Here is a 19,214-nt window from a genome sequence, read left to right as displayed (position 1 = left end):
CACGTAGAGTACAATTTTATTTTCCCCCCCAAGAGCCCTTGATGCTTTAGTTTCAAGACTACACCATCATGACTACATCCCAAAAGGCACCCTATTCCCTATATAGTGCACTACTTTTGACAAGAGCCCTATGGTGAGCCAGTGAGCCCATAGGGCTCTGGTCAAAAGTTGTGCACTATATAGGGGACAGGGTGCCATTTGGGACACAGACCTAGTCTACAAAAACAACAACATGACCAGATAGAAACTCAACAGTGAATGAACCTGGACACAGAAGCCTCAGAACATCGAATTGTACAAGTGAATGTCACCCAAACCTCTGAACCTTTGGTCTGCAACCCCTTATAAAAATACTATAAAACTTTTCTGAATGTGTTGGTTTTTTTGCTTCTTTTTCTTCTATTTAGGTATAAATATGGGGAAAGATCTACTCTACTGTGCAAGTGACAGAGACAAATACAATAATATTTGAGGGTGGGGGGGTTGGGGGAATTTGTACAAACTGTAAAGATTCATTTTATCACAAAAGCTCTTTCCCCCGCTTCCCAAACACACCGTATTGACCTCAGATGAGTGAAATGTGGGGTAGATATGTATTGCGATGAGATAGAAAATACAGAGGAGGAGGAAGAAGCATTTGAAGAAGCCTGCTACAGCTCCGTTCTTCCCCTATAGGTTGCTCTACATGCTGTAAGTGGTATACTGTATACAAACCCTATTTCATTGTCCATACAGTCCACACATACACCTCACTGTTACCATGGAGAGAGGTACCTCACTGTTACCATGGAGAGAGTTACCTCACTGTTACCATGGAGAGAGGTACCTCACTGTTACCATGGAGAGAGGTACCTCACTGTTACCATGGAGAGAGGTACCTCACTGTTAACATGGAGAGAGGTACCTCACTGTTAACATGGAGAGAGGTACCTCACTGTTACCATGGAGAGAGGTACCTCACTGTTACCATGGAGAGAGTTACCTCACTGTTACCATGGAGAGAGTTACCTCACTGTTACCATGGAGAGAGTTACCTCACTGTTACCATGGAGAGAGGTACCTCACTGTTAACATGGAGAGAGGTACCTCACTGTTACCATGGAGAGAAGTACCTCACTGTTACCATGGAGAGAGTTACCTCACTGTTAACATGGTTAGAGTTACCTCACCGTACCTTCTAGGTGTCAAGCACAAGGTCATTCTTTATCTTGTCAGATGTCAAATCGCCATATTGGTGTAATGGCTGTTATACCATGATGCCTTTGTCTTTGTCCCAAATGGCACCCTATTCCCTATATAGTGAACTAGTTTTGACCAGAGCCCTATGAGCCTCAGTCAAAAGTAGTGCACTACATAGGGAATATGGTGAAATTTGGGAGACACCCCATATTTCCCTTTAATTCACTTCTTGAAGCCCTTTGGCCATGCCGGTTGAGCAGTTTGTGGCGGCATGGAGAAGAAGCATGTTAAAAAGAGCTCCACATACGGAGTACAAGCTGTCGCCTTGCCTGAGCACAGCTGGGACGCAACACTGTCTCTTTCAACGTGTAAGAGGGTGTGTGTGTGTGTGTGTGTGTGTGTGTGTGTGTGTGTGTGTGTGTGTGTGTGTTTCTGTGAATTTAAAGGCGTGTAAGAGGGTGTAAAATAAGGAGAAAAGTTCAGCAGCTGTATCTGTATACAGTACGTTTATACAAGGTTATACTAAGGTTAAAATCATCTACCCCACTGAGATTATATACAGAGGTGGTGTGAGAGGAAAGAGAGAGGGATGGAAATTCCAATAGAGAAGAGATGGATCTGGACACTGTCTATTAACATGTAAGTAATCAACCTCTGCTGAATCCCCTCTTAGTTTAAGAAAAGTACTTCCAGCCTCTCTTTCTCTTATCATGTCTCCCCTCTTGATTGTGGCTTTCGCTTTTTCAGCTCTTGGAGCTGAAGATTGCACACAATAAAACATTTGAGAGAAACTGTGTCAGATTGTTTGAGTTTGTTTGTGTGTGTATGTATGCGATACAGAAAGCATAGAGAGAATACATTTATCTCTCCAACAAGTGTGTGTGTGTGTTTGTGTGTGTGTCTGTGTTTATATGTATGTACGCATGTATGAAAACAAGTATCACTATGTATTACAGAATACATCTCTCTCACACGTGTGTCTGCATCCTCTGAGTGTGTCTCTGGTTGTACTCAGTACCAGGAGGAGAGTAGTCAGTAGCAGGAGGAGAGTAGTCAGTACCAGGAGGAGAGTAGTCAGTACCAGGAGGAGAGTAGTCAGTACTAGGAGGAGAAGTGTAGGAGAAGCGGGTTGCCCCATAATTCCCCAGCACAGTTTCAGGACCCGGACATGGGCCTTGTCCTTGGACTGGTCCTTGCACTGGCCCTGGTCCCACCCCTTGTCCAGTTGGGTAGACCTCATAGGCCGGCCCTCCTTCCAGGGGCGGGGCAAAGCCCATCCGATAGGTAGAGTACTGGGCGGGATAGCCATAGTTGTCATAGGTCAGCTGACTGTTGTTGTCCAATAGTCCGCAGTCTCCGGGGAAGTCGGTGGTCTGTGAGGCAGGATGGGAGGGGTGGGCGGGGTGGGAGGGGTTGGAGGGGTGGTTGGTGTTGGGCGGGACTTGGCTCGGGCCTGCCCTGGTGAAGGTGTTGAACTGGGGGTAGTTGGTATGAGACATCCTGGATGGAGGTCTGGGGTCATAGCACCCTGCCCTTGACCCTGGGACTCCTGGGACCCCTCCTGCAGCCACTGCCCCTCCGGGACCCCCTGCTGGGCCACTGGAGGTAGCACCTGTAGCTCCCCCTGGAGGGTTGGAGGTCCGGAACTCTCCCTGGTACAGCATGGAGTGGGAGGACGGCCTGGCCTCGTTGTGGGTGGTCGCCCGGACGTTATAGTAGCCGTTCGTTGGGTCCTAAGAACAAACATGATGAGGGAATAGCGAGTGATTTTTACACAGGTTTGAGTTTGAGGTGTGGTCAGGGTTGTGGGTATTTCTAATTAAAGGCAGTGCATTCAGTAAGTGATTTACATTTAAAATAAATTATTGAATTGGAATTTCAGTTTACTTCCTGAATTAACTGCCTCCAATTCGAATTCACCCCAATCCTGTTTGGGCATATTTGAGGTGTGATGTAGTCATGTTGTGTGTTGTATTGTTGTAGGATAGAGATGAGGTGATAGTGAGCTTTTTGCTTATTACATGCAAGAGTGTTCCAATTTGAGGTGTTAGCATATTTGAGGTGTTAGCATATTTGAGGTGTGAGGTAGTTAGTATCAGTATTTTGTGTGATATATTGTTGTGTATTGTGTTGTATGTACTGTAAATATGAGGAGTTTGTTGTTTGATGTAGGAGGGTATGAAGTGAGTAGCAGAGAGAGAGTTACTCACCTTGAGTTCGTATTCCTCGCGGGTATCGAGCTCACTGCGCAGGTCCTGCTTCAGATCCATATCGTCTTTGAATGGCTGAGTGGAGGGAGAGAGGGAGACAGAGGGTAGAAACTAAACCATCAAACAACAAAACACACACACAGAGAGAGAGAGAGAGAGAGAGAGAGAGAGAGAGAGAGAGAGAGAGAGAGAGAGAGAGAGAGAGAGAGAGAGAGAGAGAGAGAGAGAGAGAGAGAGAGAGAGAGAGAGAGAGAGAGAGAGAGAGAGAGAGAGAGAGAGAGAGGGAGGGAGAGAGAGAGAGAAGGAGGGAGGGAGGGAGGGAAGAGGAAAACAGAATATCAGGTTTTTCATTTGATGAAAATGTTGTTTGACAAATGTTTGGTGAGTACAGTTGAAGATGCAACAGGACCATGAAAGCACATGAAGGTGAATTCAATCCAGTGGTTTACTCTCAAACAACAACTAAAGGCTTCAGCATCTTATAGCTTCTAGAACAATTTATGTCTTAAATATGTTGTAATAACAGTTATAATAGCTGTATTTCAAATGACAACCCATGTGGCCGGTGGCATTAATCACATCTTATATAGAGCTTTCTCAGTGTAGCCTAGTGCAGGGTTTCCTCAGTCAGAGAGAAGTCTTAGGGTTTCTCAAATAGCACCCTATTCCCTTTATAGTGCACTACTTTCAGTTAGAAGTAGTGCGCTATGTAGTGCATCCACTTGGAACACAACCTCAGTCTGTGAAGTCTAAGGCAACAGAGAACAGATGCCCCCCTTCATGCTTCATTTGATTGTTTTATCGTGAAGTCTGTTGCTATATTTAAAAAAAAGGAACTGCAACACTAGAGGTTCAGGTTGGTTCCCTTCAAACGTGTACAGCTGACACATTTCGGAGACAAACACCTTTTGTCAAAGCTATTGCACTTTAAATAATGTTTGATTTGATTCATAGCGGTGGGTGTTGGGTACTCACGGAATACATGGCCTTGACCATGCGCGTTGCCGTGGAAACACTGCCCGACTCCTCCTCCAGACTATGTGTCTCCTTGTTGACTGTCTCCACCTTGATGTCCGGCTTCCCCAGAGTGACCCCACGACGACCTGGAACCAGAACAAGACAGATGACTCATGAAGCGCCTAACAGAGTGCTTATGAAGACTTTATGTATGCTATATGAAGCCTTTATAAGCTGTTGTTCATTTAAAGTGGGACAGACATCTGAATAACAGTACTTTTGGATCAACGTTTAGATCTACAGTACAACAAAAGAGAGAGAAAAGAAGTCATTCTTATTCAGTTTTAAATAAGCGATCATGAATAAACACGTGACTATTTGTGGTTACACAGTACATTTTGAATGACTATATGAATGACAGTTACACACAGCCACACCCACATGCATCCCAAATGACACCCTATCCCCTGTTCCTGTCCCCTATCCCCTGTCCCCTATCCCCTGTCCCCTATCCCCTGTCCCCTATCCCTGTCCCCTATCCCCTATTCCCCATAAATGTATAGGGCATGACTTTTGACCAGAGCCCTGTGGGGGGAATAGGGTGCCATTTGGAACATGACCACAAACATGTTGCATGCAGAGGGAGGGAGTAGTAACTGGTTGGTACACGACTCACTGCCTTTCCGTTGGCGGTAGAGGAAGAAGGCTAGAGCCAGGAGAAAGATCAGGAGCAGGATGGAGGATCCAACTGTTCCACCAGCTATAATCCCCACTGGTACTATCTCTGTACAGACAGAGAGACAAACAGACATGGTTATACCAAACCTTTCCCATACTATTGGTACTATCTCTGTACAGACAGACAGACAAACAGACATGGTTATACCAAACCTTTCCCATACTATTGGTACTATCTCTGTACAGAGAAACAAGAGAGACAGAGAGACATGGTTATACTTTTCAGGGAAGTTAGGAACAAATATACACAGGCGGTTAGGAAAGCTAAGGCTAGCTTTTTCAAAAAGAAATTTGCATCCTGTAGTACAACCTCAAAAATGTTCTGGGACACTGTAAAGTCCATGGAGAATAAGAGCACCTCCTCCCAGCTGCCCCCCGCTCGGAGGCTAGGAAACACTTACCACCGATAAATCCACTATAATTGAGAATTTCAATAAGCATTCCTCTACGGCTGGCCATGCTTTCCACCTGGCTACTGCCCGGCACCCTCCACAGCAACCCGCCCAAGCCCCCACCATTTCTCCTTCACCCAAATCCAGATAACTGATGTTCTGAAAGAGCTGCAAAATCTGGACCCCTACAAATCAGCCGGGCTAGACAATCTGGACCCTCTCTTCTCAAATTATCTGCCGAAATTGTTGCAACCCCTATTACTAGCCTGTTCAACCTCTCTTTCGTATCGTCTGAGATTCCCAAAGATTGGAAAGCTGCCGCGGTCATCCCCCTCTTCAAAGGGGGTGACACTCTAGACCCAAACTGCTACAGACCTATATCTATCCTACCCTGTCTCTCTAAGGTCTTCGAAAGCCAAGTTAACAAACAGATTACCGACCATTTCGAATCCCACCGTACCTTCTCCGCTATGCAATCTGGTTTCAGAGCTGGTCATGGGTGCACCTCAGCCATGCTCAAGGTTCTAAACGATATCATAACCGCCATCAATAAGAGACATTACTGTGTAGCCGTATTCATCGACCTGGGCAAGGCTTTCGACTCTGTCAATCACCACATTCTTATTGGCAGACTCGACAGCCTTGGTTTCTCAAATGATTGCCTCGCCTGGTTTACCAGCTACTTCTCAGACAGAGTTCAGTGTGTCAAATCGGAGGGCCTGTTGTCCAGACCTCTGGCAGTCTCTATGGGGGTGCCACAGGGTTTAATTCTCGGGCCGACTCTCTTCTCTGTATACATCAATGATGTCGCTCTTGCTGCTGGTGATTCTCTGATCCACCTCTACGCAGACGACACCATTCTGTATACTTCTGGCCCCTCTTTGGACACTGTGTTAACTAACCTCCAGACGAGCTTCAATGCCATACAACTCTCCTTCCGTGGCCTCCAACTGCTCTTAAATGCAAGTAAAACTAAATGCATGCTATTCAATCGATCACTGCCCGCACCTGCCCGTCCATCCAGCATCACTACTCTGGATGGTTCTGACTTAGAATATGTGGACAACTACAAATACCTAGGTGTCTGGTTAGACTGTAAACTCTCCTTCCAGACTCACATTAAGCATCTCCAATCCAAAATTAAATCTAGAATCGGCTTCCTATATCGCAACAAAGCATCCTTCACTCATGCTGCCAAACATACCCTCGTAAAACTGACCATCCTACCGATCCTCAACTTTGGCGATGTCATCTATAAAATAGCCTCCAACACTCTACTCAGCAAATTGGATGTAGTCTATCACAGTGCCATCCGTTTTGTCACCAAAGCCCCATACACTACCCCCCACTGCGACCTGTACGCTCTCGTTGGTTGGCCCTCGCTTCATACTCGTCGTCAAACCCACTGGCTACAGGTTATCTACAAGTCTCTGCTAGGTAAAGCCCCGCCTTATCTCAGCTCACTGGTCACCATAGCAGCACCCACTCGTAGCATGCACTCACTGGTCACCCCCAAAGCCAATTCCTACTTTGGTTGCCTTTCCTTCCAGTTCTCTGCTGCCAATGACTGAAACGAACTGCAAAAATCACAGATCACTGCACCTGTACATAGCCCATCTGTAAACAGCCCATCTATCTACCTCATCCCCATAATGTATTTATTCATTTATCTTGCTCCTTTGCACCCCAGTATCTCTACTTGCACATTCGTCTTCTGCACATCTACCATTCCAGTGTTTAATTGCTATTGTCACGGTTGTCGTAGGGTAAAGCGGACCAAGACGCAGCAGGGAAATGTGCACTCATCTTCTTTATTAAATGGACAAGAAGGTAAACCAAAACCACACGTACACAACAAAAACACAACGACTAATAACAGGCCGGTAAGGCAACAAAGCTATACCTAGCACAATCTCCCACAAAACACTAAAACAAACACATACCTATATATAGGACCCTCAATCAGAGGTAACTAGAAAACACCTGCCTCCAATTGAGAGTCCAATCCCCATAGCCTACCTGGTTAAATAAAGGTGAAATTAAAAAAATGTAAAATACTTTCCCATACTATTCAATGCTGAAATCTTGGCCAGTAATCTAAAACGTCTCAGAGAAGTACGTGCCCCCCCCCAGAATCAATGGCTATATCATTCATTCATAAAGAAGAATGTACCAAGATTGGCCCTTTAAGACATACCTTTCTCCTCCAGGGTGATGATCATGGTCCCGGGTCCGAAGGCGTTCCAGGCGGTGCAGTTGTACGGAGAGTGGAAGTCAGACTCCATGACGTTGTTGATGGTGAGGGTGGAGAGAACAGCTCCTCCCTGGGAGTGAGGTTTACTCTGCTCCACCGTGTACCTCTCCAACAGAGTCCCCTTCTCCTTCTCCCATACGTTCTCCTTCCATGCCCACACCTGGAGGGAGACACACACACACACACACACACACACACACACACACACACACACACACACACACACACACACAATTAGGGAGTCAAATGGAGGATAGAAAAGTGCAGAGTCCTGGTTGAGCATTTGTCATATATGACTTTACTATAGTAAGCGGGTTCAATCCCCTCGTCTACCGTTCCCACTGTTTCTCCCCTTCTGATTTCCTTATCCGTCTGAAGAAAGTGCCAAAACACAATAACAAAAAATCTTTATACTGTATACAGAGGCGTATACACACACACACACCGGGCTGAGGCAGGTGTACACGAGCAATAAAGAGTCTAGCAGGTTTTTCTACTTTAAATCTGCTGAAGTAGTTATACTATTAAATATGGAGTATGAATACATGAAATATGCAACGGCCCACATGTTGTGCTAATGTACCTTTTAACAAGAAAAAAAAGAAAAAGGCAAATTGGCAGGAGAAGGGGGAGGAAAAAGAAACTAAAGATTTTAACTCATCCCCTTCCCTCCCACCCCAGTCTACTTTCTGACACTCACACAGCACCATACTTCATATTTCATAGGTCTTGTGTCTCTGCGTTAAGCTAAAACCATAACGTCGTATCACATTATACGCTCCGAGTACTCACGGGCTCACTCCCAATAGCATCCTATAGTGCACTAGCTTTGATCAGACCTCTGGTCAAAAGTAGTGTACTATAAAGGGAAAAGGGTGTCATTTGGGACACAAGCACTAAAAATGGAGTGGAGACTTAAAAAAAAAAAAACACAGATTAGTGTCATGTCTCTCTGCTGTTGTCGTGGATAATTGACGCTGAAAGGTACAGCATTTTACTTGACTCTCTCCCCTCCCCTCTCACACCTGATCTGTCAACCTCATGTCATCCCCCCTCTCACACAATCCATCAACCTCATGTCATCCCCCCTCTCACACAATCCATCAACCTCATGTCATCCCCCTCTCACACAATCCATCAACCTCATGTCATCCCCCCTCTCACACAATCCATCAACCTCATGTCATCCCCCCTCTCACACAATCCATCAACCTCATGTCATCCCCCCTCTCACACAATCCATCGACCTCATGTCATCCCCCCTCTCACACAATCCATCAACCTCATGTCATCCCCTCTCACACAATCCATCAACCTCATGTCATCCCCCCTCTCACACAATCCATCAACCTCATGTCATCCCCCCTCTCACACTATCCATCAACCTCATGTCATCCCCCTCTCACACAATCCATCAACCTCATGTCAACCCCCCTCTCACACAATCCATCAACCTCATGTCATCCCCCCTCTCACACAATCCATCAACCTCATGTCATCCCCTCTCACACAATCCATCAACCTCATGTCATCCCCCCTCTCACACAATCCATCAACCTCATGTCATCCCCCCTCTCACACTATCCATCAACCTCATGTCATCCCCCTCTCACACAATCCATCAACCTCATGTCATCCCCCCTCTCACACAATCCATCAACCTCATGTCATCCCCCCTCTCACACAATCCATCAACCTCATGTCATCCCCCTCTCACACAATCCATCAACCTCATGTCATCCCCCCTCTCACACAATCCATCAACCTCATGTCATCCCCCCCTCTCACACAATCCATCAACCTCATGTCATCCCACTCTCACACTATCCATCAACCTCATGTTGTCCCCCTCTCACACAATCCATCAACCTCATGTCATCCCCCCTCTCACACAATCCATCAACCTCATGTCATCCCCCCTCTCACACAATCCATCAACCTCATGTCATCCCCCCTCTCACACAATCCATCAACCTCATGTCATCCCCCCTCTCACACAATCCATCAACCTCATGTCATCCCCCCTCTCACACAATCCATCAACCTCATGTCATCCCCCTCTCACACTATCCATCAACCTCATGTCATCCCCCTCTCACACTATCCATCAACCTCATGTCATCTCCCCTCTCACACTATCCATCAACCTCATGTCATCTCCCCTCTCACACTATCCATCAACCTCATGTCATCCCCCCTCTCACACAATCCATCAACCTCATGTCATCCCCTCTCACACATCCCCTTGACATGATCTGAATGTACTTACAAAGCCTTCCAATTCATAAGCAATTATAACATATACAAAGCATTTATAAAGGGATATACATTAAAGGTATTATAAAGTGTTACAGATATTTCCCAGAGTTCACTTCACTCACAATCTTGTCAGGTGGAGGGGTGCTGGCAATGTAGCACTTGACCTCCCCTCTCTCCCCTCTCACTGCGTACTGGACTGGTTCACTGGAGATGATGGGAGGGCCTGGGGGGGAGAGACAGATAGGAAGTCATTTCAGCTATTTACACTCCAGTCATGACAGAATGTCTGATAATGAATGGAAATTAAGTGGTGGAAGTGGTAATTAGTCGTTTAAATCTTCGTCATGGTTCTTCTTATTAGTATCTTTCTTTAGCACGCTAGTCCTTTTACACCGTTTAAGCTAGAAACGTCATTCAAGCTTTCAAATGTTCAGACTATTCAGGCTTGTATACAACTTTTTGATATATTTGATACTTTTTCAACTATTAAGCTTTTTGTCCTTCATCCACTTTCATGGGATTTCCTCAGGATTCTATAGGGCCCTTTGTGACATCATCACTCCCAACATTGTATTCTATTCACTGTAAATAATGTAACTTTTGACACATATCAACAAATTTGACCACGTTCCCAAAAAGTTAAGAGGGTATGAAATCTCCCCCCTGCTATTCAAATATGAAAATCGTAACAAAAAATATCTGATACCAATCTAATTATACAGCTGTTTTAATAACCGCATACATTTTTCAAACAACTGAAATTTTTAAAATTTTCGCAGCACTTTAGACAAAAACCTGGGTGTGCACTACACAATTTTGGCCCCGATTTAGCTGTCCCAGACACATTTTTTCCCCCATGTTGTTGCCTACTCGGGTTGTGTGGCTGTCACCGACGCTTGTTTAATGTGAGCCGGTCAGAGACGCAATCTGAGGGCTACCGTCTTTGAGCAGTCCCAGACACACTGATATTTTCAAACATGTTTGTCGTTTGAGATATGCAACAACAAGTTTTGAGAACGGTGATCAGCAATAGCCAATGAGAGCACGCCAGAGAAGAAACCAGTGAGATGATGGCGTTGTTTCACATCACCCATCAGAGATGACTACTACTAGTATGTGTTTGTACAGTACTTGCCTTTAACCAAAGCGTCAAATCGTTACAGCTCTGAAGTTCACAAGAAATTGTATTAAATTCAAAATGTTGGCTAGATATTTCAACCCTGTATGGCAAGTGTGAATTACTGACTGAAAACGTTTATGAGACTGCTTTGAGCCACAGCTTGTTCTAGCTACGATAACAATCTAATCACATAATTGTTTTTGTGAGACAGAGTGGTATGGAGAATCCTCACAACAAAGTGAAGGATCTTATAGTGTGTGACCCTCTGTGCCATATCGTTTAGTGTGCTCATCTCTACGTTGGCAAGACAATAAACTACAGGAAAGATGGTCGTTTTAAATCAAAATCAAATCAAATGTTATTTGTCACATGTGCCAAATACAACAGGTGTAGGTAGACATTACAGTGAAATGCTTACTTATGAGCCCTTAAATAACCAACAACAGAGTTTTAAAAAGTAAGAAAAACATTGATATTAATGTGAGTGGCTCAGCAATGTTAGGATTTTTAATGTCGTACCGTGTACATCCAGCATTAGAGGGTAAAACATCTTGGTCTACTTCTCTACTATTCAAATCTGGAATCAGAACAGAATTATCTGCTACCAATAAAAAATGACAGCTGTTTGTCAGAGTTTAAAGTGACGAAAAGCAGCTAGCTAACGCCAGCTAACAGCTCTCTCATGTCTCATCATTGAGCAGCCCAAACGCAGCCATTGCTATGGATACCAATGCATTTCAACGAAAAAAGGGCCACAGACTAGAAGGGTCAAAATGTAGAATTCTAGACCTACCCTCCTCTTTCACTGTTTAAGCTTTCAACTCCAAACCAACATTGACATGTTCAGACTGACCCAAACTAAATCTTAGATTGCTTGTCTAAAGACTTTTTGATACTATATGTACATATTGAACTATAATCATGAATACATTTCATAAATGAACATGGCTTTGAATGAGAACCATGGAATACAGAAGTAACTATTCAAAATGGTCCTGCTCCTTAGCCAATTAAGCTACAAAACAAACTTTAAAACATTCAGCCTATCCTAACTTCAAATTCTTAAAAATCTGTACCAGCTATAACTACGTAAATGTGTATAAATTAGCATAAAATAACAAACCAACAGTAACTCTTGAACCGTTCAAGCTAGAGACACTAAACCAACGTTCACATGTTCAGGCCATCCGATCCACAGACACTAAAACAAATGTAAAGAGTTAAAGAAAGTCCCACAATGTTTATTCACAGTAAATGACCATCTAGTTGTAACATAGCAGTAGTATTAGGGCCTGTATTAATTTAGGGGGGAATTCCGACTTGAGTTAAACTCGCGGGAATTGAATGTAATTCCCTTTTTATGCACTTTTCTCTCTCTGCGTATTCTGACATTGAAATTAAGCATGAGAATAGCATGATATTCATCAGTTATTCGTTTGGGGTGGAGATTGAATAACGACTGAATCGTCCCCTTAGCATCTCAGAGTAGTAGCACTGATCTAGGATAATTGTTGCCTTTTTAGACTATAATAAATTGACAAGGGGGACCTGATCCCAGATCAGCACTTCTACTCTGAGACCCTTTTTGAATATGGGCCTGTGACGGGGCCGTGTCACGATTGTCGTAAGGAGTTGACCAAAACGCAGCGGGAAAATGTATACTCATCTTTTTTTTATTTGAAGAAGGAAAAACAAAATAAACACGTATACAAAACAAACGACTCCAAACAGTCCCGTCAGGTGCAACAAACACTAAACCAGGAAATAACTACCCACAAACCCCCATAGAACAAACACCCCTATAAATAGGACCTTCAATCAGAGGCAACGAGAAGCAGCTGCCTCCAATTGAAAGACAACCCAATAAACACCACATAGAAATAGACCAACTAGAAATAACATAGAAATACACTAACATAGAACATAACCCAAACAACCCCGAAACACCCTAAACAAACACCCCCTGCCACGCCCTGACCAAACTACAATAACAAACAGCCGCTTTACTGGTCAGGACGTGACAGGCCGGCCGATGTCCTTCACAGAACATTTTTTTACTAAAAGAACTGAAATCGTTTCTTCCAAACTTTGATATATATTTTCAATATGTAAATACAAAAAAGGCTTTAAAATGGCAAAAAGTTAAAATGGTAAAAACAAGGAATAAAAGATTAATAGAATAAAATAATAATCCTCACAGGTCTATCGTTGCTTACCACTCATTCCCTGGTATACTACCATAAACATTTAAACAGGTGTAGCTCATTAGCTCAATTAGTGAGAGACCTACAATTACCTCTTTAGCCAATAGCAACTCAGACAAACAGTCAATTACTAGACACTTAACTGTTTCATGTAAAATGGTGGAATGAGATCTCTATGGTATGACAATACATAGTCCTGCAGTAGACAGCTTCTCACTGCAGACAACGAGCATCAGCCCTCTGCACCATAGAATAAACTGTTTCTTCAAAATAGTTTGATTTATTTTCAATAAATATATTAATACGAAAAAAGGCTTCAAAATGGCAAAGAGTTAAAAATGTAAAAGCACGGACTAAAAGATTACCATGAAATGGTAATAGAAAACAGCGCCCTATACATAAATAAACAGATAGCAAAACTTGGGGAAAATGATTTGTCTTTTAAATGAGGATGTGTTCACATGGTCCCAGAAGTAGTAACAATAGAATCAAAAGGATATTCATGTTAGAAAAAGGATATTCATATGTGTGTGTGTGTGTGTGCGCGCGCGTGCGTGCGTGCGTGCGTGCGTGTGTGTGCGTGTGTGTGTACTGTACATGGCTGTGCTGTAACTGACCGTTGACTGTAAGAGTGACCTCAGTCTCTCCCACTCCGATCCTGGGGACGATGGCCTTACACACGTACTGACCCGCATCCACCTGGCTCACTGACTTCAGGACCAGCTCCTCGTTGTTACTGAGGACCTGAGAGGAGCACACACACACACACACACACACACACACACACACACACACACACACACACACACACACACACACACACGAGGGAGGGAGGTTTGATGGAAGCGAGTTGTAAAGGGAGGGAGAGAGATATTTAATTCATAAAACATGTTGATTTTCTCAGCCGCAGGCTCCATTAAAGTTCCTGTAGTTTTTCTTAATTCGCTATAATGCATTAATACAATATTTATGGAACAGGTTAGGAGTTCAACATTAGGAGGGTTTAAAACCCAACTGGGCTGGGGGGGTAGTCTTAGGGTTGGAGTGAGTATGGAGTTCAGGGGGGACAAGGTTCAACGCTGAGTAACGGCAATATTCACTTAGAAATTTGATGATTACCAGTACCTAAATGTAAAGAGTACCGGCATCCAAAATAAGTTACATCCGGCACCTATTTCACTCCAATTCAAGCACTAGTAGCATGGATAAGGGCTTCAGGATATGGGCTTCAGGATATGGGCTTCAGGATATGGGCTTCAGGATATGGGGTTTCTGGGTCCAGGACAGCAGCAGGGTAGGGGTCAATTTCACTTCAATTCCAGTAAATTCAGGAAGTATACCGAAATTCCAATTTCCCCCCAAAAATTATCATAGACAAGCATTGAGAAAAATAATTTCAGTTTACTTCCTGAATTGACTTTATTGAAAAGGAATTGACCTAAAGCGAGGATCTATAGCAGAGGACTTGTCAGTTCTCACCATGCTAGAGCCCTTCTTGGTCCAGGTGAGTGTAAGAGGAGGGTTCCCGGTCCACTTGCAGTTGAGTTTGGCGTCAGAGTCAATGTCCACCGTAATCGGCGTGGGCGCCCCCTTCAGGAGAGGACCATCTGACAGACAGACAGACAGACACAGTAGTTAGACAGTAGTTAGACAGACCGATATATGTATATAGTAGAGACAGATGGATAGACAAGTATAGCAGACAGACAGACAGACAGACAGACAGACAGACAGACAGACAGACAGACAGACAGACAGACAGACAGACAGACAGACAGACAGACAGACAGACAGGACAGACACAGTGCTTTCGGAAAGTATTCAGACCCCTTGACTTTTTCCACATTTTGTGACATTACACACTTATTCTAAAATGTATTAAATATTTAGCTTTTTTATCAAATCTACACACAATACCCCAAAGTGAAAACACGTTTTTAGAAAATTTTGCACATGTATTAAAGATAAAAAACAGAAATAGCTTATTTACATAAGTATTCAGACCCTTTGCAATGAGACTCAAAATTGAGCTCAGGTGCATCCTGTTTCCATTGATCATTCTTGAGATATTTCTTCAACTTGATTGGAGTCCTGTGGTAAATTAAAAATGTAATTGATTGGACATGATTTGGAAAGGCACACACTTGTCTATATAAGGTCCCACAGTTGACAGTGCATGTCAGAGACAAAACCCCGGCATGACGTCGAAGGAATTGTCCGTAGAGCTCCGAGACAAGATTGTGTCGAGGCACAGATCTTGGGAAGGGTACCAAAACATTTCTGCAGCGCTGAAGGTCCCCAAGAACACAGTGGCCTCCATCATTCTTAAATGGAAGAAGTTCAGAACCACCGAGACTCTTTCTAGAGCTGGCCGCCCTGCAAAACTGAGCAATCGGGGGAGAAGGGCCTTGGTCAGGGAGGTGACCAAGAACCCGATGATCACTCTGACAGAGCTCCAGAGTTCCTCTGTGGAGATGGGAGAACCTTCCAGAAGAACAACCAACTCCGCAGCACTCCACCAATCAGGCCTTTATGGTAGAGTGGCCAGACGGAAGCCACTCCTCAGTAAAAGGCATATGACAGCCCGCTTGGAGTTTGCCAAAGGGCACCTAATGAATCTCAGACCATGAGAAACAAGATTCTCAGGTCTGAAACCAAGATTGAACTCTTTGACCTCAACGCAAAGCATCACGTCTGGAGGAAACTTGGCACCATCCCTACGGTGAAGCATGGTGGTGGCAGCATCATGCTGTGGGAATGTTTTTCAGCAGCAGGGACTGGGAAACTAGTCAGGGTTGAGGGAAAGATGAAAGGAGCAAAGTATAGCAAGATCCTTGATGAAAACCTGCTCCAGAGTGCTCAGGACCTCAGACTGGGGCGAAGGTTCTCCTTCCAACAGGACAACGACCCTAAGCACACAGCAAAGACAACGCAGGAGTGGCTTTGGGACAAGTCTCTGAATGTCATTGAGTGGCCCAGCCAGAGCCCGGACTTGAACACGATCAAACATCTCTGGAGAGTTCTGAAAATAGGTGTGCAGCGACGCTCCCCATCCAACCTGACAGAGCTTGAGAGGATCTGCAGAGAAGAATGGAAGAAACTCCCCAAACACAGGTGTGCCAAGCTTGTAGCGTCATACCCAATAAGATTTGAGGCTGTAATCACTGCTAAAGGTGCTTCAACAAAGTACTGAGTAAAGGGTCTGAATACTTATGTAAATGTTATATTTCCGTGGATTTATATTTAAACATTTGCAAAAATTTCTAAAAACCTGTTTTTGCTTTGTCATTATGAGGTATTGTGTGTGAGGGAAAAAAACAACAATTTAATCCGTTTCAGAATAAGGCTGTAACGTAACAAAATGTGGATAAATTCAATGGGTCTGAACACTTTCTGAATGCACCGTAAATCTGTTGATCTGGCTGAGGAGCATAAAGAACATCATAATGCTCGAGCTGGCGGTTCCATGGGAGGAGAGGATTGAGGAAGTACCAGGCACTGTACAGACAAGGGAATGGAAGGCCTGCCAGATGCCTGCCAGTGGAGGTTGGGGCAAGAGGTTTCCCAGGTCAGTTTCTGTGGAGGGCAGTAAGTATCCTCAGAGTAAAAGAAGCACAGAGGAAGAAGATCGCACAGCTGGGCAGGAGGTAGAGAGAGCATCACATTGGCTGTGGCTGAAGTGGGAGGAGCAGTGGTTAAGCCACCTGGCTCAGTTCGGGCCTGATCAACGCAATCATCACACCCTTCGGAAGGTGTAGTGAGAATCACCGAAACACCTAATGAAGAGGGGATCTCACCGGAGGATGAGCCAGGAGCAGCACAACTGCAGTTTGCAGGTAAAATGATTGATACTGTACAGTGGAGGCTGCTGAGGGGAGAACGGATCATAATAATGGCTGGAACAGAATGAATGGAATGGCATCAAACACATGGAAACCATGGAAACCGTGTGTTTGATGTATTTGATACCATTCCAACTATCCCGCTCCAGCCATTACCACGAGCCAGTCCACCCCAATTAAGGTGCCACCAACCTCCTGTGATGCAGTAGTAGAAAGACACAGACAGACAGGTATACAGACAGACGAACTGACGGACGGACAGAAAGACATACACAGTAGAAAGGAAAGCAGACAAACAGACTAATATGCTATGCTGTCTCAGTCTCCTGCCTGTTTATCTGGAGGTGTGGAACTAGAAATGTCATGTCTGGGTGATGTTGGTCTTTATATGTAAATGTATGAGCTGTGGAAATCAAATCTATCTAATGGTCAGACTCACAGTGTACGTTGACCAGGATGCTGAGGTTGGTGTGCCCCACAGCGTTGAAGACTGAGCAGGAGACAGGCTCGGTGTGGAAGGAATGGTCTGCTGTAGTCACAAACACACTGTCTCTCATCCCCTCCAGGAGAACACCACCCTTCGCCCACCTGAGAGAGAAACACAGGTGGAACAGCCTCATCAACACATACTGGTCTTATATGTTCACATATCATACACACACCAACAGACCCACCAACAGACCCACCAACATAGACCCACAAACATAGACACACCAACAGACACACCAACAGACGCACTAACAGACGCACCAACAGACGCACCAACAGACGCACCAACAGACGCACCAACAGACGCACCAACAGGCGCACCAACAGGCGCACTAACAGACACACTAACAGGCGCACTAACAGGCGCACTAACAGACACACTAACAGACACACTAACAGGCACACTAACAGGCACACTAACAGGCACACTGACAGACACACTGACAGACACACTGACAGGCACACTAACAGACACACTGACAGACACACTAACAGACACACTGACAGACACACTGACAGGCACACTAACAGGCACACTAACAGACACACTGACAGACACACTGACAGGCACACTAACAGACACACTAACAGACACACCAACAGACACACTAACAGACACACCAACAGACACACCAACAGACACCCTAACAGACACACTAACACAGGTAGTATTCACTAGACACCAAATAGAAGAAAACAAACTGAAACGGGGAGGGACTACTTGAACTTGTCCAATAGGAAATGCTTGTTTTTTGTTTTCTGTTGCAAAGTATTTTGTTATGTTTTGCTGCTCCAGTGCACACTAATGAACATCACCCATCAAACACACTACTGAATACCACCCAGCAAACACACTACTGAATACCACCCATCAAACACACTACTGAATACCATCAAACACACTACTGAATACCTCCCATCAAACACACTACTGAATACCACCCAGCAAACACACTACTGAATACCACCCAGCAAACACACTACTGAATACCACCCAGCAAACACACTACTGAATACCTCCCATCAAACACACTACTGAATACCACCCATCAAACACACTACTGAATACCACCCATCAAACACACTACTGAATACCACCCATCAAACACACTACTGAATACCTCCCATCAAACACACTACTGAATACCACCCAGCAAACACACTACTGAATACCACCCATCAAACACACTACTGAATACCTCCCATCAAACACACTACTGAATACCACCCAGCCAAACACACTACTGAATACCTCCCATCAAACACACTACTGAATACCACCCAATAAACACACTACTGAATACCACCCAATAAACACACTACTGAATACCTCCCATCAAACACACTACTGAATACCACCCAGCAAACGCACTACTGAATACCACCCAGCAAACGCACTACTGAATACCACCCAGCAAACGCACTACTGAATACCACCCAGCAAACACACTACTGAATACCACCCATCAAACACACTACTGAATACCACCCATCAAACACACTACTGAATACCACCCATCAAACACACTACTGAATACCTCCCATCAAACACACTACTGAATACCACCCA

The 19,214-nt window shown here is 44.5% G+C and overlaps 1 protein-coding gene across 2 annotated transcripts in view; it reads right to left on the bottom strand.

Annotated features, from left to right (window-relative positions):
• The window catches only part of kirrel1b (kirre like nephrin family adhesion molecule 1b), a 61,971-nt gene continuing 42,757 nt past the window's right edge, over positions 1-19,214 (bottom strand). Inside the window, exons 7-15 of one of the 2 annotated variants that reach the window (XM_014141084.2) lie at positions 17,595-17,743; positions 14,793-14,920; positions 13,931-14,057; positions 10,112-10,212; positions 7,674-7,890; positions 5,023-5,130; positions 4,365-4,492; positions 3,390-3,500; positions 1-2,912 (exon numbers count right to left, since the gene is read on the bottom strand). In XM_014141084.2, coding sequence (XP_013996559.1) covers positions 2,148-2,912; positions 3,390-3,500; positions 4,365-4,492; positions 5,023-5,130; positions 7,674-7,890; positions 10,112-10,212; positions 13,931-14,057; positions 14,793-14,920; positions 17,595-17,743 — 1,834 coding nt within the window. In that variant the 3' untranslated portion in view covers positions 1-2,147. The remainder of the gene's footprint in view (positions 2,913-3,389; positions 3,501-4,364; positions 4,493-5,022; positions 5,131-7,673; positions 7,891-10,111; positions 10,213-13,930; positions 14,058-14,792; positions 14,921-17,594; positions 17,744-19,214) is intronic. The other variant, XM_014141086.2, reaches the window with a different exon arrangement.

Source organism: Salmo salar, chromosome ssa14 (assembly GCF_905237065.1).
Source record: "Salmo salar chromosome ssa14, Ssal_v3.1, whole genome shotgun sequence".
Classification (NCBI taxonomy): Eukaryota; Metazoa; Chordata; class Actinopteri; order Salmoniformes; family Salmonidae; genus Salmo; species Salmo salar.
The sequence above is the reverse complement of the archived record's forward strand: the minus strand, read 5'-3'. Positions and strand labels throughout refer to the sequence as shown.